Source organism: Micromys minutus, assembly GCF_963924665.1.
Source record: "Micromys minutus genome assembly, chromosome: 22".
Classification (NCBI taxonomy): Eukaryota; Metazoa; Chordata; class Mammalia; order Rodentia; family Muridae; genus Micromys; species Micromys minutus.
This window is the reverse complement of record NC_137957.1, coordinates 18,265,936-18,286,539: the sequence shown is the minus strand read 5'-3', so window position 1 is coordinate 18,286,539 and position 20,604 is coordinate 18,265,936. Positions and strand designations below refer to the sequence as shown.

The window sequence follows — 20,604 nt, the reverse complement described above, 5'->3', positions numbered from 1 at the left end:
ATCAAAGAATATTCCCTTCATGTCACAAACGAGATGGAAATTCCGAAAGTTGGGGTCCTTTCAGTATGCTGCTGTGCGCCGTGTTGCAGACATACAAACGCAAGCTCCCTTCTATAATTTCACTATCTTTTTACCTAAGCAATTGATAAATGCTAGGCATTTATGGAGCTATTTGATGATTGTAATTAGACAAAAGGCACCAATTTTCTCCTTTCCCAGGTGGTAAAGTGGGCGAAGAGACGTTTAGATGGTGCCAGTGTTGTTCAAAGCGGGCCAGGCAGAAGAAAGGGCTTCTCGGGGATGCGGTTCTGGGTTATTTTGGTTCTGAACATCCCGACTTTGAGAGTGCCGAGAGAGCAGTAAGAGGAGGTGGGCATTCACATCTGCCCTAGCTGGGAGTCATCGCAGTGTGACCGCAGCTAAGCAGAATCCTCATCACCTCAGCATCTCCTCCATGTTCTGGATGCTCTCCCCCTACCCACTAAGAACGTCTGTGACGGGGCCCAGAGATGTGGGAGGAGCTCCAGGCAATTCTGACATCACCAGAAACACCAGCTGTCAGGGATGGTCTTCAGACACTGTCATCAGCCCTGCACACGGCAGGCAATTTCCTGAGCTCAGGATCCAGATTCTGCCTCACTAGCTGGGGAGGGCACAGGACTTTGTATTTCCTAAAGCACAAAAAAATAAATTTCGATGGGGAGTAAGCAGCGAGATTGTTCAAATGATGCTGTCCAGGGAGTTAGGGTTCTCAGTACTGAGAACCTGTCAATCAAAACCAAAACAACCATGACAACAACAACAACAACAAACCTGGCTAAGAAATTCGAATATCATCTGTACATGAGAAATATTCTTGGATTTTTCACCCATCTGAATTAATGATTTTATTAAATTAATGAATTAATTAAAGACTCCTAATGAGTCTTTCTGCTCCCATAATTTCTCAGTCTGTTTTTTTTTTCTTTATTCTTTTAAAGATTTATCTATTTTATATATGTGAGTACACTGTCACCATCTTCAGACACACCAGAAGAGGGCATCCGAACCCATTACAGAAGGTTGTGAGCCTCCATGTGGTTGCTGGGAATTGAACTCAGGACCTCTGGGAGAGCAGTCAGTGCTCTAACCACTGAGCCATCTCTCCAGCCCTAGTCTGTTTCCCTTCCCCCAAACAGTTATATCTTTTTATAAAGTCACATTAATTTATCTGCTGCATGCATGTATCCCTCCAATGGCTTCCCACCGCTCCTACTGAATTCTACATCCGGCCTGGCAGAGCCTTCAGGATTTGGCCTTTGCTCCTTCACGCTCAGGCCTCGCTGATATTCTCTGTTCCTCTTCCACAAACACCTCACACTCTCTGCTATCTCTGGGTCTCTGCTTTCATTGCTCAGAAATGCTCTATCTTAGCTGTCTGACCCCCACCAGCTCCTGATGAGAGTTTTGATGTCACCTTTCTCTTTTTACATTTATTATTATTTTTTTAAATTAAATTTTAATGGTATTATTTCCCGATTTTCTTTCGTCCTTCCAGTGCCTCTCACATATCCCAACCTCCCTCTCAAATTTGTGGTGTCCCCCCCCCCTTTTTTTTTAGTTGTTATTACAATGTGTGTATTCATAGAGTTGTATGCACCCCTGTTGAGTTCAGTGTTGCTCATGTGTGTATGATTTCAGGGATGGCCACTTGGTATCGGATGACAGTCTAGGGTTCATTCCTGTTGATTTCTATCCTGCTTTCGGTATTCTTCAATTGCCCATAGTGCTTTTCCTAGAGGTGAAGGCCCTGTGAGGTTTCTCTTTTTATTTTTATTATTATTTGTTTTATGTATGAATGCTTTTCACGAATGTATCTAAATGCACCACGTGTGTGCAGAGCCCATGGAGGCCAGAGGAAGGTGCTAGCTCACCCGGAACTGGAGTGAAAGGTGGAAGTCCTTCGTGTGGGTGCTGGCAACCAACCCCAAGTCCTCTCTACATATTGAATGATAGATGTAAGAAGCACTAAGGGGAAAAAATGATAAAATTAAGTGGAGAAATTGTGTGGGCATTTGTATATTATAGGAGCTGGGGATGAGGGTATGCTATAGGGATACAGAAGAAGAGACAGAGGGAAAAAATTCTTTAAAAAAGTGTTCTAATTGGCAACAAGATACACACAGTATATGATACCCAGGGGTGTATCTCTATCTAGGTGGGTTTTTATTTGAAGAGAATCAAAATCATTGGCACAGAATCAGATTGGGAGTTCTATCGAGTAGAATTGAGAAACAATTGTAAATAAGAGACTAAGGACATGCTAAGGCCTAAGAGCATGAAGACTGTTCATGGGTATGACAGTATTTTCACTTGACAAGCAAAACGTGCTATAGTCTACCACAGTTCTTCCTTAAAGGAAAATCTCAAAAGACAGGAGGGACGGCTCTCACCGTTTTCAGGCCTGTGTCGAGGGAGTAAGAATAGCAAGAGTGGATTATGCTTCAGAGTGTTTGGTGGTATCTCTCGTTCCAAATTTCATTGGTAATGATAGATATCTACTATTTATGTAGAGGTTCTTCAAAGCCAACCATAATACGGGCAAACTGTTCCAGGGAACAATGGTAACTTAAAAGCAGACCTCCCTAGAGCCTCTCGTGTTTCTTTGTGAGTCGACAATTTGATTCCAATAGCGCTGAACTCTGGGAAGATTTTAAGATGCAAGCTGGAAATAAGGACTTGGGAATATTTGAAATGGAAACAACTGCCTGGTCTAATCAGAATTCCAATCTAAGTTTACTCTGACTGGGAGATGCCAGCAACAGACACCATCTGCCATTAGCTCCTGAACTCTGAGCCACACTTCGAAGGCCAAATGCAGAATCTTTTGTTTGCCCACAAAGGAAGAACATGAAGTCCTTAACAGTGAGTTGAGCTGGAAGAAGAGATATTGGTGCCAAAGGCCAAGATTGTTCAAGATGTCAAAATTTGATAAAGAACTATCGGCATCAATGACTTTATCGGTTACACCAGCAACCAGCTTTTCCTCCACAGATCCCAGGTTCCTGGGTTTACTGCAAAATCAGGCTTATGAAACAAGAAAGGAACAATTTAAAGGTCTTTGTGTTTCATGACAACTCAAAACATAAGTTGGGGATTGACCATATCCTTTCAATTCCTGCCCGTTGGTTCTCAGACACATCCTAGAGGACAAGTGGGGTGGCTTTCACTACTTATGACCCAAGGCCCAGTGAAGTTCAATGAAGGTAACTGGCACATCCAGGTCAGGGTGCCCGGGGCTTCTGGATGTGTGGAACTAGACTTTCTACATTAAGAAAAGGGCTCTCCCTTTCTTTACCACATTTAAGAGTTAGCAGAGTGATTGGCTTGTGCAAACCGGGTCACTAGAATAAATTAACAAATGAAGGAATGAATGTGCCAAAGCTAGGAATAGCCTCACTGTCCCTGGATGTCAAGCACAAGAGAGGAAATCATTTCCCATGATAGCATTTTTTCCCCTGAAATATTTGTTGCAGAGAAACATGTTACCTAGAGACATACTTAAAAAATTAACTCCTTGAATATCCTCACAATTGTGTCCTTGCTATATTCCAATTACGGTTCCTTTGCTAAGCTTAAATGAGGGGTGAACTGTGAACCCCAGCTGTCTACATTGCTGTGTATGACATCATGATATATATATATATATATATATATATATATATATATATATATATATATATATATATATATATATATATCATAAAGTCTATAACAAATGAAGCAAGCCAGGGAAATGATGTATTGGGTAGTTAGAGCAAAAGGATGGTGACTTGGACTCACTAACAGTGATCTTTACAGACTGTTGTGATGGGATTTTATTATTGATAATATGGGCAGCTCTAAGGAGACATAATTGGCTGGGTAAGCTGAGTGGAAGGCTACTACCTTGTCAATAACTTCTCCACTGTCACAACGTCACACACATACAGATTCCTAAACACCCGTGTCAGCCAGCGTGGATGGCAATCTGTTTGCTTAAGGAAAATACTCCATAAGCCACGGTGTTAAGTACATCTTTTTATACCCAATGTTATTAACACATGTTTTAGGTCTGCTGAACAGCGTCAGACTTTACACTTCCAGATTGTGACGATACTTCTCAGGGGTAAGGATGTGGGATTAACATCTGAATATGTGCTCCCTCCTCGGGTTGCCTCCCAGTTCATTCTGTTTCCTTCTCCCACACAGACAGATGCACATCTACCACTGAACATCAGTTTCCTTAACTGAGTCAGAGGTGTTTGACTGGGAAGCATCCTGTACCTGGCACTTGGGTGATGAGGTGAATAGAGTAGGAAAGCCATGCATAGCTCCTTATCCCCTCTCTTCCTTTCAAGCACTGCTCTAAAGTCGCTTCGCTGTGACTCCAGCCAAGCTCTTAGTGCGGATGCCAACCAACTTTGTTACCTCGAGTCTCTCTTATTCCCTCTCAGGCTCAGTTTTCCTGTCTGCTAACCAGGATTGATGATTCTATCTTTATGAGTTAAGATGATAGGATGGGATAATTTATAACAAGCACATTGACCAGTAGAAAGCAAGGTATTATTTTTGCTTTATGACTATTATTTTAAAAATTTAACTTAATGTAGGTTTATTTTCATACAGGCATACATTTTATGTTGAGCATATATGTGACCCCTTCAACTCTCCTTACTTATCCCTTGCATTCCTGTTTGTCTTCTTTTTGCTTGTGGACAATTTCACCTTTGCTATTGTTTTATATAAACATACTATATAATCTAATATATTATAATTATAATATATATATACATGTATATATACATACATACACATAGACACACACACACACACACATGGCTTTATGTGACTATATAAAATCCAGGATCACAAAATGAGAGAACATATTTGTGTCTCTGTGACTGGCTTAATTGGCTTAACATGATTATCTCCAGTTGTGTCTGTTTTCTTGCAGATGACCTAACTTTGTTTCTGTTGGAGGCTGAAAAACATTCCCTTGTTTCTATTTGTCCAGCTCTCTCAGTTGTTGGACCCCTGCATTGGTTCTGTTATGTGGCAACTGTGAGCAATGCTGCAAAACCCACTGGTGTACAACTATGTTAGTGTTACGTTGACTTAGAGTCTGTGGATAAACACCCTGAAGTGGTGGTGGAGGTGGATCATCTGGCAAATCATCTATCTCCCTGTTGATTTTCAGAGCCTGGACCAGTTTACCTTCTCATCAGTGTATAAAGATTTCCTTCTGCACCCATCTCCAGAAGCATTTGCTGTTATGTCCTTTCCTTTCTATTATTAAAAGTGCTTCGTTTTATTTTGAACACGTGCCTGTGTTGGGGGTGTATGCATCTGAGTGGAGGTGGCTATGGAGACCAGGGAAAGGTAATGGGTCTCCTGGAGCTGGATTTATAGATGGTCACCAGTGTGGGTGCTGGGAGCCAAACTCAGGTCCTCTGCAACAGCGAAATATACACATAACCTCTCAGTTATCTCTCTCGTCTTTGTCGCTTCTTTTATTTTGTGCTTTGGTTAAAAATTTTGATGAAATTTGTTTCATACAATATATGCTGATCATGTTTTACCCGCCCCAAACTTGTTTCACATCCTTCCCACCTACCCAACCATCTGTGTATACCGTACCCTATGTGTGTGTATGTGTTAATGCGTTAATGGGTGTCTATGTGTGTGTATATGTGTGTGCTCACATGTTTGTATGAAGCAGTCAGAGGAAAGTTTGGGGCGTTGTTTTGCTTCTTTCACCATCTGGGGTCTGGTGATCGGATGGTGTCAAATGCCTTCCTCTCCTGAGCCGTCTCATGAGTTTCAGTCTTAGCCTTAAATGCAGCAACTCAGTCAGCTTAGCAGATCAAATTCCAGACCAGACAAAGAGAATGGGAATGGTTTTAAAGAGTGACCTTTAATTTTGGAACCCTCTGGTTCTATGACCAAGGTATTGACGGAGCCTCCGGAGAGATAGGTATGAGCTGGTTCACTGAAGCCCCTCTTTAGAATGGTATTCTCGTCCCCTCCCTTAATCTGCTTCCCCCCTCAACTATCTTTTGACAAACTGCCCTTGAGACAGAATTAACATTTACTTCGAGAAGAAAGAGGAGTTATTTTGAATGGGCTAAGTCACAAGTGGGGGGGCAGGGGCTCTGTTAAAAGTCCTTGGGGGAAGTGAATAATTTATTGTTTCAGTTTGTGGTCTAAAGTCGAAGTATGTGTTGGGGAAGAAAGGAAGCATTGTGCCTTGTGATATTTAAAAGAGAAAAGGGTACATAATTTTTAATCTTAGAAATATGATGGTACAGAGAGCTAAAGTTTGCATCTTAATTGGGCACGGCAAGGAGAACAAGAGAGTTGTAGTTAAGCCAACAGTCCTGATGTTTGAAATTTACTTAAATCAACCACTATGTACATACATGTACACACACACACACACACACGTGTGTGTGAAGCTCCTCCTAAGTGTTTCACATGTTATTTTTCAGAACTTTATTATTTATTATGTACAGACCATGACTCAGACAGATATAGCCCTAGCTTGTTTTGAAGGCTAAGTTGTAGCCATGTAAGTGAATGTGATCAAGTGTAGAGAGGAAGAGAGAGAAGTCTAGGTATAGGCTGAATATATTCTGTAAATGATAAAAAATCTTGCTATATAAATTACTATCCTGATTCCCCGCCACACTATGTGATAATCACTTGGTCATATTCTTTCCTGAAATAAGAATAATAACGCTCTTTAAGCAATAACACCATTTAAAAAAAGAGAAAGAGATAAAGCTCTGGCATAGAGAATTTGGGAATATTATCCTCTTGAAGAAATGATCACTGTTGTACAATTTGCTTATGATGGAATATTCCACCTCCCGTGGTAGATCATGTGGTACACCAAAGATTTCAAATACTTCTCAAATTGGACCCGGACTTTGGGGTTTAAAAGGGACGCATTTTCAAAAGAGGTCATTGCCGACACAATCCCTTTAATCAACCGTCAGAGGATTTACCCAACTGATGGTGCCCAAGCGTCCTTCACGGGGGCCATGGTGGTGCAGAGTTTCGATCACTCACCAGGGTATGAGGATGAAATGAATTTGCAAATGCAGAATTTTGGTATATACAGTTCTTTTTCATCTTCTGGAAGGTGATCACTAGACTTAATCAGGGTTTCTCTGTGCATCATTAACTAATTTTATCTTTCTCCTTAAAAACAATTTTTTTTTAATAGTGACTTTAGAAGAACCCACTCTTAAGTCCCTCTGGATTTCATGTTTTCTCCATTGAAGCCTTGAGGGAAGCTAAATTTAAAAGTAGGGAAACAGTAATTAAAAGTGATTAGGACAAGAAGTTTTGGTGCTATACAATGTGGACTCAATTCTCCCAGTCCCAAGCTGAACCAAGCGGCAGTTTTTTGGTTTTCATTATAGCTTTACTTGCTATTTTAATAAACATGAACCAGTATCCAAACTTTTAATACCCTGCTGTTTAACTGTTTCCAGAGAGTCATCCAGCCCTTTTAAATAGCCCTTGCTTTAAAATGTTAATTTGTTTGGCTCAGTCTCACCTTAGAAAGTTGTAGCCTCACGGTAAACTCTTTTATAAGTTGATTTCCAGAATCATAAGCTCGTCTTCCCCCTCACCCCCCACCTCTTAAGTGTTTCCTCATGCGCCAGAGTTGTCGGTGCCGGTGCCGACAGCTTCCCTGATTTATCTGATTCCCACAGCAAGGATGAGAGACAAACGCAGGAATGCGCTCAGCATAGACTGACTGGAAACATCCAGACAGCGGTGGTACTTACAGCTCTTCTAGGAAGCGGAGGCGATGGAGGAGGCTGGGGGGTAGCTGACTGATGTTGTTCATACTGAGGTCCCTGGAGGGGAAAGACAGACATCATGTGAGGAGCGGGATATACCACAGCAAGGACATCCCGCTGTTTGCTTCCCACATTTCCAAGCAAGACAGTAAAATGAACTCATTCCTCTGCTTGACAAACGAATGGTGAGTTTCCATACATCCTACCAGCCAAGGTCAGGAGCTCTCTCTCGGGATTAAACACTCTACGAGGAACCTGCATGGAGTTCTAGATGGTTTAGACCATTCATGGGCATGGTTGTAATTCTTCATGTTTAAAACGGTGTTGTGTAAGACAAGAAAAGGAAGCAGACGAAACTCGACTTTGTGTCTCGCTTTCAAAGTGACAAAGAGTGTGATGTCTTCACCTGGCGACTCTAGGACCCCCGTTCCTCCGGGATTTCAAGCACCTTGTAAAAACAAATGTTTTGATCCGAAGAAACTTAAAACAAGACAAAAAGCCTGTTCCGTCTTCAGACTTGCTCCTTTTGCAGCTTCTCGGATTGCATTGAGTAAGTGAAATGAACCATAAAGGGAGGGTGTAAGGCGATCCTGTTCTGTGTCTCTTCCTGCTGGGCCGCACAGTAGTTCCTGGCACAGGAAACAACCAGCCACTTTGGGCAGAACTCAATCAATTTTTGTTTTAAGTGGAAGCCCGTGTAATTAGATTTTATTGTTTTTTTTTTTTTCTTTCTTTCCTTACTGTTCCTCACATGTTGCATAGTGTCTATGGTTTTCCTGTGTCTCAGAACTCCAGAGACAGCTAGACATACCAAGAGCAGACCAGCTCAGACTACACAGAGATGTTGCAGGTTTGGGGAGAAAGTGACCTGAGAATGAATGAATCCTGAGAATGGATACCATTGTAACATCAGGTCTGGATTTCATACTTGAAGCTCATCTTAAGACTCGGGCTTCTTTGTTAAAGTGCACACACCCACAGCCACTCCTCAGCTGAGCAGATGCTGATCCTGTAGTTGCTTTGACAAATGCTAATGCTAACTCCGTGATGCTATACGAATGAAGAGTTATTTTAATATTAACAGCACAAGGATGGGGAGACAGCTCAGTGGATAAGGCATCTGTTTTGCAAGCATGAGGACCAGGCTTAGGATCCCCAGAGCCCATGTAGAAGCCAGGAAGGTATGGCAGCCATGTCTGATCCCAGTTGTCTGGAAGCAGAGAGACAGTGGATAGTTGGGGCAGCCTGGCTAGCTAGACAAGTTAGAATCAGGGATCTCACAGTTGGCCAACAGACCCTGCCTCAGCACAGTGAGGAGTGACTAGATACACACTGTCATCCCTTAGGTCACCATATGCATGACCACACACATGCACATGTGTACACATGCATTTGCTTGTGCACACTAACACATTACCTCCACATGTAAATATGTATACATACATGCATGCAAAGCACACATGTATACATGCAAAAAAGTAACAAATATGTTCAAAGGAAGCAAAATGTTTTGCTAGATATTTGAGTATGATAACCTTAGAACTACTATCAATGTTGACACCTACTAGTATACAACCATATAGTCAAATACATGTTATATTCTCACCTTAAAACTAAGCAGAGACAAAAATATGGAGTAAAATATGTCTATGCTTTTTAAAATCTGGATTTTCCTGAGATTATCTTGACAGTAAAAATTAAAAATGACAATTTTATTTTTCTTGTACGTATGCTTACCAATAGCAATGTGTTAAAACAGATCAATGTGGTTTCTAGATATCCCACTATGACTGTGTAATCTCTGAAAAGACTTGACAATACGAGGTATAGTCATAGCTTTTGTGTGAGTGTTTGTGTTCAGCTGCTTTATGCTCTGGTTACTGTGGAGACAACATCACATCCCATGGATTGTACCCTCAAACTGTGCGCCAAAATGATACCTTCCTTCCTTCCTTCCTTCCTTTCTTCCTTCCTTCCTTCCTTCCTTCCTTCCACCTATTTCCTCAGTTATTCTCTCATAGCAACAAGAAAAACAACAGACACACTAATGTAATAGAAATTTCTCTTCCAAGAGTTTCTATGGCTTCCACAGTTGGCCATTTAAAATTCATTTTTTTCCTCCCATAGTTTTCTTCTTTTGACAAATGGCAGTTGACCGCTAACACTGGTGAGGCTTTATTCTAAGAATATATTGAGAAGGAAACAAATTGATCATCAACCATTCCTTGTCCCATCATTCCGACATCTGGGATCCATCGAGCATCAATTTTACCTAGTCACTTCTGCATCTGGTTCTTCTTACTTATGGCTGCTGTGGGTCAGGTCGTCTTCACACTGACCACTGCCCTTATACTTCCCCATTCCAGGACATCCTCTGTCCTATGGCCTCAGCAGTCCACTGGGCCACCACTCCACCCAGAGCCACTGTTAGCCAGCAAAAATTCCTCTCAAGTGGAAAACTTAGGAAGAAGAGACCCCCTCCTGATAGACCCATCTTGATAGGCAGAGAAGAATTATAGGAAAGTGTTTTCTGGATTTCCAAGTAAGACCGAGGAGAGTCAGTTGCCTTTGTGTGGTCCAGTGATGGTAAATAGAATAAGAAAAAGTAGAGACCAGTTCCAAGAAGGGAAAGAAAGGAAAATCTTCAGAAACTCACAAATGGGATACTTAAAATATTCAGAGAAAACCATGACAGACAATGGGGGAAAAATCTAAAGATGCTCTAGCTGTTTAGCTTTCTGGTGGGGTAAATGGAGTTGACTAAGACTCCCTACAAGTGTTACTACGAATTGAACCTGCAAAACTAGACTGTATAATAAGAAGTTCCCCACACAAAATTAGGAGATCTTCAAACCAATAGATGTACAAACTGAATCACAGAAACACGAGAAATATGAAAAAGCAAGAAACCTTAGTTCGTTTTCCTGTTACTGTGACGAAAATACTCTGACAGAGAGGATTTGAGAGTTGTGTTAGTAAATGTCTTGTTTTTCCCAACTTAACACAATCTGGAGTCACCTGGGAAAATGGAATCTCAACTCAAGAATTCCCTCTACCAGATAGATCTGCCGGTGGGCATTTTCTAGCGTGTTCATTGATACGTAAGGATCCAGCCCTCTGTGGGTGGGTAGTGCGTCGTGTTGAAGCTAGCTGAACGTGATCTAGTGAGAGAGCAGGAGGGTGAGCAGCATTCCTCCATGGCTGCTGTCTCAGTTCCTGTCCCGACGTTCTCAATGACAGACTGTAACCCACAACCGTAAGCTTTTTCTTGTAAGTTGCTTTTGGTCAAGGTGTTGGTCACAGCAGCAGAAGAGCAACCCAGAAAAAGTGGGGAAGGGTTTATTTTAGCTTGCAGTTTGAAGTTGCAGGATATTATTCCACCAGAAATCACGATGGTAGGCACTTGAGGCACTTGTCAAACTATACCCATAGTAAAGTAGCGGAGAGCGACAGATGAATAGCTACACACTGCTCATCTACCTCTGTCCTTTTCATTCAACGTGAATTCCATCCCATAATATGATGCCACTTACAATCTGTTGTGATGTGTGTGTGTTTTCCCACACAATTAGCCCAATGAAAATTCATCACAAACACCATCAGAGGCCTATGTTAGACTTTTGTCAACTTGACCTTGAGTACAAGGGTTACGCCATGACTCTTTCAAAAGATACTACAAGCGCAAAATTCCAGCTACAGACTTAGAGTGACTACTAGTAAAAATGATCAGTGACTTCAGAGAGTATACAAGCAAGCAGATAAACTCAATGGATGATCTTCAGGGTAAAGCCAACAACATAGAAGAGGGGAAAAAAGCCAAAAAAGTAGACAAGAAAAAATCAGCAACACAAAAAAGTTATCAACATGGAATAAATTTATCATAGAAATTGAGAATTTTTTTTGACAAAAACTCAAGCACAAAGCAGCAATGTTGGAAATGAAAAAAAAAATCAATGGGTCAAATAAAACACACAAGGGGTAATGTTATCAATTGGCTAGACATGGTTATCGGGGACTGGGGACAAGGTTGAGAAAATGCTATGCTAAAACATCAGTGAAGGAAAAAAAAACCAATATCCCAAACTCTGGAACATCCTTGTACCTGACCTAGAGAAGAAACATAAAGACCCATAGGATAGAAGGAGCTGAGATAAAGACTAAAGGTGCTGTCTTAGTTATGCTTCTAATGTGGCAAAACACCAACAGCGATCGTTCTGAAGCCATAGCAAGAGTTCATCTCTTCATCTACAATGATACAGCTTATTCAATAAAGCCATGCTTACTAATCCTTCCCAAATACTTCCACCAACAGGGGACCAAGTATTCTATGTTCATTCAAACAACCACAGGTACTCTCATATCTAGATAGGACATCCCAATAAACTCTGTTTTTAAACAATACCACAATGTAGTAGATGTATAATAATAGATAGGTAGTAGATAGATAATAATAGATCAAATGGACCTATGCCAGGGGTCTTGATCTGACAGGGTCATATACTGAAGTGGGACACAGCATTTGACAAAGGACAAAGGTTAAAAGCTGATGACCTCTGGCCTTTAACTCTCTCTTACTGTTCTGGGGGCTAGAAGCTGATGGCTTCTGCCAGTTTAACTCCCCCCCCCCCCCGCCTCTGGAAATAGATTTCTGCTGATATCAACAGGTGAATAAGAAAAGAAATAGTTACTCTAGCTATTTTCTCTTTAAGTCAGGGTGGGGAGCCTTTTACTGGGCAGGTGAAAGGCTCAGAGTTCATTAAATCTTTGTGAGCCAGAGAGAAAAGAAAGTCACAAACCACCCATGCACACGCACATGTGTGTGCATATGCGCCCTGAACAAAGCTGAAAAGGGCTACACCAAAGTTTTATTTTGCTTTCAGTTTTTTTATAGCTTTTTAAACAAGAAGTTCTCTAAGAAAAAAAATTATCTCATAGGTGAAATATTACATAAAAAAGGAGTTACAGAAGGATGTTAATAATAAGTTTAAAGCAGTGTGTCCCTTTATAAGCTCATTATAAGTTCAAAGCAACAGTTTCACATGACCTTGCTTTATCATATTGTGCACACCTGTAGCCTCATCTTTGAACCTGACCTAGAATAAATGTTTTCCTCAATCGCAAATCTGTTCCAAGACTCTTTTCTTAGTGTAATTTATGAAATCTCACTGTATTCCTTATGCAGACTTTACTTACTATTCTATGAGGAGGGGCATGTTCTATTCTTGATTCTAACTTTATTACATCTTTCTGGCAAAACAACTAAAATTATCTCTATAAACTTTTTTTTTCTAAAATTATTTGAATCAAATTAGGAATTCTGTAAAGTCATTAATTCGTCTAAATAGAATTAATTCATGAAAGTTCATCTTCATGTTGATCTGCTGGAAATTTGCCGAATGCTCTATTACTTCGGAAGTAATCACACCAGGCTATATAGGCAGTGAGAGTCTCCCTGTGTCCATTTACACCAGGCCAAATAAATGAGGAATGTGGCAATGCCAAACATGAGAAACTATATCAGTAGCAAGAAGCAATCCTGAGATGAACTCTCTGGGGCAGTGCCTCACCAGGGCGCACCTGTCACAGCAGAGCAAGATGGAGGGTCATCTCCAGGGAGCTTACTTGCCCACTGCAGCTCTTTGTGAATGGTGTCTGACAGACCTAGCAGGTATTTATATAATATTTCACAAAGTGAAAATTAAATACACATTCTTCTCAGAAGTCCAGAAAACTATCTCTAAAGTAATTTGTATTTTAGGTCACAAAAATTATTTCAGAAAACTTCAAAAATCTAAAGAAAGAAGGGAATACCCCAATTTAAGAAGCATTAGATGTCATCAGAGAAGAATTTCTACATATATATATATATATATATATATATATATATATATATATATATATGGTTAAAAACTGATGGTGAAATGTGTTTTAACCAAGTACAAACTAGGGGCTGGAGAGATGGCTCAGCAGTGAAGAGCACTGACTGCTCTCCCAGAGGTCCTGAGTTCAATTCCCAGCAACCACATGGTGGCTCACAACCATCTGTAATGGGATCCAATTTCTCTTCTGGTGTGTCTGGAGACAACTACAGTGTACTTAAATAAATAATTAAAAAAAAAAACAAGTACAAACTAGGGCAGCTCTTGACCACCAACTCAATATTATGGAAGATATTTAAATGTATACTGTAAAACAGGGAGGAAGAAAGATTGTAATAATCACACAGAGTATAGGAAAGTATAAATTAAGGAAAGGAACAGAAAGAGTAAAGCTAGAAGGGAACACATTATATCCAAGAAAGCCTCTTATACTAACAGGTGATATATTTAGGAACAAACAATAATTCAACCAACCAGAGAATCAATAAAAACACAAGACTTAGTACACATCTTTCAGTAACAAACTCAAATGTAAATAGTCTCAACTCATCAAAAACATACACACTAGATGACAGAGTGGAAAAATTATATACAGCAATTTTCCCTCCAAGAAACACACCTCACTGATAAGGTGTGTTTGGGAAGATAAATCAGAGGAACCAAGTTTCAGCTAAAGAAAAACGGAGAAGTGACACATTAATATGATTAGAGTGGATATTATAATCTCCAGGGAAATCTAGAGACCACTAGAGAATGTTTTGAAAACATATTCTGAAGAACTGAGAAATCTAGAAAAAAGTAGATAAGTTCCTAGATGCATATGACTTGCCAGATTTAAAAGATATAAATAATTTAAAACACATCAGTAACAGTCAATGAAATTGAGGCAGTTATAAAAATTGTCCTTGTGGCCTAAGTGAGGATGTTTGAATCTCACTTGGAAGGGGAAATAAAATAGACACTGGAGGCAGGGGGTGGGAGGGAACTGGGTGGGGGAGGGGATGCAGGGGAATGAGGGGGTGGTGAAGTAGGTATAGGGAGAGCCCAGGAGAAAGGGCCTGGAGAGTGAATGGAAATAGTGTGGTGGCAGGGTTGGGGGAGATGGCTCCCAGGAATCCATGGGAATGACTCTGAGTCACCTAGTAGTGGAGGACATGGAACCTGAAGAGGCATCCTCCTGCGGCCTGGCAGTGGAGGGAAAAGGATATTAACTCACCCACAAAACCTTGTGCCTCAAATTTGTCCCGTCTACAAAAAATGCAGGGACAAAGATGGAGCAGAGACTCAGGGAAAAGCCAACCATTGACCTCACCTCCACATTTACACCCAGAGGACTCCAGATCAACAAGCCCCTGAGATCCCTGAAGATCCGCAGCACGGTTTGCAGTAGGAAATGGAATTAGCTTAGATGCCTGTCAGATGAATGAATAAAAGAAACACAGTTATAGACGCGCAATGGAATTTTCCTTAGCCTTCAGGGAAAGTGAAATCACGGCATTTGCAGGAAAGTGACTCCGGAAATCAGTACATTGAGTAAAATAAGCCATTTAGGGGGAAAAAATATCCACACGTTTTCTCTCATATGCGCCCTGAATTTAAGTTTACAAATTTGCGCGCGCGCGCGCGCGTGTGTGTGTGTGTGTGTGTGTGTGTGTGTAAGCACACTTGTGTGTGTTTGTACACAGGCATAGGCTAGCTACAATGAGAGGGGAAGAGGAGATCTTAAGGTGTGTGGGGGTAGTGGAATACATGGGACATGAAAGCCGATGGGGGATGTAGATGGTCAGCAAGAGGAAGTAATGGAGGATGGGGGAGAGCAGCTTGGGGGAGGGGAGAGCGGGGATCAATAGGAACAATACAAAATGGCATCCATGTGTGAAAGTTCTGGAAGGAATGTGTTACTTTGCATGCTAACTTAGAAAGCAAACAGACCTCCCCCTGTAGCAGTTGCAGAAGAATGGATGGTTTGGCAAATGTGGTTTGGCCCAGGGTTGAGGGCCTGGGGAAGAGGAGTCTCTGTGCAGGACCCAGCCTGTATCAACAGCAAAATAGGCTGTGTGAGATGCCTCTGATTGCCTTGTCTTGGAGCTTCTGCTGGATCCAGAATGCCACAAAAAAAAAAAAAAAAAAAAAAAAAAGAAAGAAAAAAGCCCTACATTACCTCAGACTCTTAGACCTGGTTTAACATATGCTCTCTCCATGTCTTAATTAGTTCTTGTCTGTATTGCTCTTCTCCCCCCCATGACACCGTTCAACAGACCCCCCTGTCTGTGGCACAAACTCTGCCTTTCCAAGTTTGCAGCCAGTCTTCGGAGGCTTGAGGGGTCAAATCTGTGCTCTTGCTGAACAGCTTGGCTCAGACCAGGTGGGTTCCTGTGTAGAGGATGCTCCGAATTTCATAACTCTCGTTTGCTTTCATCTCCTGGCAAGACCCCAGCCCTGGAAAAACATCAGGATTTGTTTTCTCTTTGACTAGTCCAGGTTACTGAGTGCTACTAGGAGAGAGAAACCCACAAATGTACAGAGCGAAGTCTATAAATTCCTGGTCTTCGTGCATTTCCAACTGTACTACACAATCCTGTTTTTCTGTTATTGCCCAACTCTTTCCTCTGGGAACCGCTCCCCACTTTACGAGTTGCTGTGTACCTTTTAATCAAACAACTTCTCTCATCATGCCCTGGGGATGCCTTCCCTTTTACTTCATGGAAATAACTAGAATTCTTTGGACCACCAAAGATGAAACAGTCCAAATTCTATTCTCCTCTGTCTCCTGCTTACTACAGTCACACTTTCTTCCCTGCTTCACCCTTTTTAAGGGTCCCATACTTCAGTGTACTGTTGACAGTGAATGGTACATTACCCTCTGCTACAAATGTGATGTTTGTGCCCTTATCCCCGATCCGTTAACCTCCGAATCCTCAAGGATAGTATTTATAGATGGAGCATTTTAGAAATAATCAGGGCATGAAGATGATGTCCTCCTTGCAGAGTTGATGTCCTGGTCTCTGTTGTTGGCTTCAAGGCGACACAATGGCCACCTGAGAACTGAGGAAATCTGGCTCACCAAGTCTTGGATCTTGGGTTTTCTAACCTCTAGAGTTGGGAGAAATAAACATTTATTGATTGAGCCACCAAGTCTATCCTAAATAGCAGTTAGAATTAAGACCCTCAGTGAACACTTCGGTTTTTTGTGTTTGCAGCATCTTTCCTTTCAGTAGATGAGCATGGGGGCAGGTCTTGCCCACTATTAAAATGTAAGGAGAATGTGAGCTCTTAATTTCTTGTGATCTGCTCTTGTTGGAATGGTTTCTGGTTTAGTTTTCCCAGTCTGAACCTCTCAGTTCATCTCTGGTCCACAGGATGCCTCATCCCTCCCACATACGGAGCGAAACCGTTCTTGCCAAGGACTGCCCACCTCCAAGCCAAATTTTATGAGCTCAGGACTCATTGGATCTCTTGCACTACTTGCACTCTTCATAGAAGCGCTGTCGATTTTGAAGTTAACGTTCTCACAGTATTTTCCCAGCATGTCTGTGGGCTCAATTGTGGAATTTTCTTCTGCCTATTGTGTGACTGCTGACACTCTCTGGAGTTTTTAATGTTAGTGAGCTCTCCTCACCATCCTCTCCCTCTCGTTCATCCTGTGGTCAGTGAATGGGTATGCACATTTGCACGTCTATGCTCACACATGTGGATTGAGAGCATGTGTTTTGCGTAACATCCCTCCCTGACCCATTTTTGTATCTAGTCGAGGCTCTGCCCCACAGTTACTTGGCCACATCTAGGTGTGCCTGACTCACTAGAAAAGGGGCTGCTTGCTCCTTCCTCTCTCTCCTGCCCTCTTGTTCTTGTTCCCATTCCTTACTCTTTCTTTCTCCCTATTCCCTCCCCCTCCACATCCAGCCTTTACTCCTCTTTACTCCTCCCTCCCTCCCTCTCTCTCTCTCTCTCTCTCTCTCTCTCTCTTTCTCTGTCCTGTGGTTGGTCCCTCAGGGGGAAGGGATGCCTCAGCATGGGTCCACAAAGGCACCCCCTTTCCACACACCCAACTACATATCCGCCAAACATATTCCTTTCCTCTTATCTTTTATCAAACACAACAAACCAGAACCACACTAATCCAGCTGTACCAGCTGGCCAGCAAGCACCAGAAATCCTCTTGTTTTTGCTTCTCGGAGCTTTTAAATCCAATTCTCCAGTGGATTCTGCTCTGAACTCAGATGATTAGCTTTATGTCAGTAAGCCCTCAAATGCAGCTGTTTCCCACCTCCTTTTCCCTCTATGTACCCGCTGCTGGCCCTCAGCATCCAAACAGCTCCAGGTATATAGCTGCCTGCTGTCGGTGTTTTCTTCCGAGTACTCAGCAGGGGCATCTGGAAGGATGATGGAGCACAGAATGATCCCAATTGTCACTCTGCTTAAAACCCTTCATAGATTCTTTTCAAACTTTACAAATGACACCTGCAGGTCTCAGCATTGCATATGAGCCCCATGGAAGAATCCCAATTCTTTACCAACCTTGAATACTCACTCTGATTTGATCTTTCAAAATACACAAGTTAGTTGACAACTTTAGTTCCATCTTAACAGTGTTACTGTTAAACTACTCAATACAACAACAATAACATTAACAGAATGGACTTTTTAATTCTCTATGCTTTCTTCCTTTGCATGCTGTGTAACTTCATGACTCTGGCTTACGGTGACTTTAATTTTGCCTTTGCAGATTCAGTAGCATTTTGCTCTCTGCCAGATATCCTTTTTAATAACGGATCCAGGCTGGGGTTGATCCAGCACTTTTTTTCAAGGGATCATTTTTCAAATAAACTTCCAGAGGAAAGCTGTCCAGTGAAATTCAAAACAAAGGCCTAGACTTTAGGAATATTTTATAACAGCCCAAGTAATGACAATTCTGGGTACCTTCGTTAACAGTATTTTTTAATGACAAATGATGTATTCTAAAATATTCGTATTGAAGTGTAACACATACAGGAAAATTTGTAAGTCCTTAGAAGTCAGTGGATTGAATTTTCACAGAATTAACATTCCTAATAAACCAGTACAAACCAGTACAACAGGGAGAACTTGACTGGAGTATCAGGAGCCTCTCATTCACCTTCCCTTACCATTTTCCTCCAAAACAACTATGCTCTTAAACACTCTATAAATGGGTCCTGCAGTGCAAAGTTGTGTGTGTGTGTGTGTCTAAGATCTTTTGTTCATTTTCAGTACAATGTAATACTCTGTTTATGTTATCATACCACAATTTATTTGTCTATTTGGCCGATGAAGGACTGGAGTGGTTTCTAGTCCATGATATTATCAATAGTGATCCTATAAATCATTTTAAACTTGCCTTTAAAAACCCCTAACAATGGGAGGAGGGGCTGTTCCTAAAGCTGGAATCCATTCCCCAACAGGGCTGCTCTATCTAGCCTCAGTGGGAGAGGGTGCACCTAATTCTGCAGACACTTGATGTGCAGGGTGTGTGTGTGTGTGTGTGTGTGTGTGTGTGATGAAGGGAGGGACTGGGAAAGGGCAGTGTTTGGGGTATAAACAAATATGTATATATACACACAGTTATAATCTGGGTGGTGATGGAGTATGTTTTTAATTCCAGCACTAGGGAGGCAGAGGCAGGCAGATCTCTGAATTCAAATCCTGGTCTACAGAGTGAGTTCCAGAACAGCCAGGGCTACACAGAGAAACCCTATCTCAAAAAAAAGTATATATACATTTATGCATTGATTTCCCTTTATATACATTTCAGTTGGGCATACAGATAGGATTGAAATGGTTGGATTTTGGTGTATGTGTATTGTACTTAACAATATTACATGTATTTATTAACCTAGCAAATAGTTTATGAGGACACTTGATACTTCTCCTCTCATTGCATCTGATAGCCATCACAAAGACTGATAGGCTTTCTCTTGGCTATTTTTGTCACTTTGCCAGTCAACACCAGCTGACTGCAGTTTTAATCCACATTCCCCTAATAGAGTTAATATTCCTTGTACACAACTTAACCATTAACATAAGAGCCTTTCAAAGTTCCAGCAAAGTATTTTATCTTACTGGATGACTTTCAAATTGGGGGTAAAACACACTATTCCTATTAGTAAGTGCATACTGAGTTGTTAAGAGAAGAGGCCCCTTTCTCGCCCAACATTACATCTCCTTGGCGTTAAGGCTGACAGTGTGAGTTTTCATTTGCTGTTTGAGAGCTGAGCAATCTTGAGCAAGTTCTTGGCCATTTTCTAACTTTAGTCCTCTCCTTTGTTTCACCATGGAGATAATAACAAATCCTATTTCATGAACCTGTTGTGAGAAAGGATTGCACTACCATATGTAACTAACCTCCAACCTGACACATTGTAAGGACAACATATTTTTCACATATTATTAAACAGATTCTTTTTTTTAAATTTTGTATTATGCATTTGTGTCTGACTTGTGTATTTTGTAATATGTGTCTGTGTATCTTGTGCACATGCCTGTGGAAGCACAGAGTATCAGTCTCTGGAGTTATAAAGGACTGCAACCTGCCTGATGTAGATGCTAGGAACTCAACTCAGGTCCTTTTCTGGAGCAGAACTTGATTTTCACCATTGAGCCATCTCCCAGCCCCTATGAGGGAATCTTTTAGACAGTTTTGAAATTTTGTCTCTTACTTGTACTGATACAAAAAGCATAAAGAAGTAAGAGTTCATTAAAATTTATAATTCTCTTGAGGCATTTTTAAAATTATAAGATATTTTAAAAAGATTTAGCATCAGCTGACTTGTACCTTTGGGTCTTTTTAAATGGCTATCTTAATATAATTTTTAACAAAGCTTCAAAAGGAGTAAGCATTAACCTAAAGTGCACTTGACAAAATTATATTTATC

General features: G+C 41.2%; 1 protein-coding gene across 1 annotated transcript in view; it reads right to left on the bottom strand.

Annotated features, from left to right (window-relative positions):
- LGR5 (leucine rich repeat containing G protein-coupled receptor 5) overlaps positions 1–20,604 on the bottom strand; it is a gene marked incomplete at both ends in the record, with an annotated part of 113,478 nt that overhangs the window by 49,910 nt on the left and 42,964 nt on the right. The window contains one exon of the mRNA XM_080934993.1: positions 7,821–7,892. Coding sequence (XP_080791119.1) covers positions 7,821–7,892 — 72 coding nt within the window. The remainder of the gene's footprint in view (positions 1–7,820; positions 7,893–20,604) is intronic.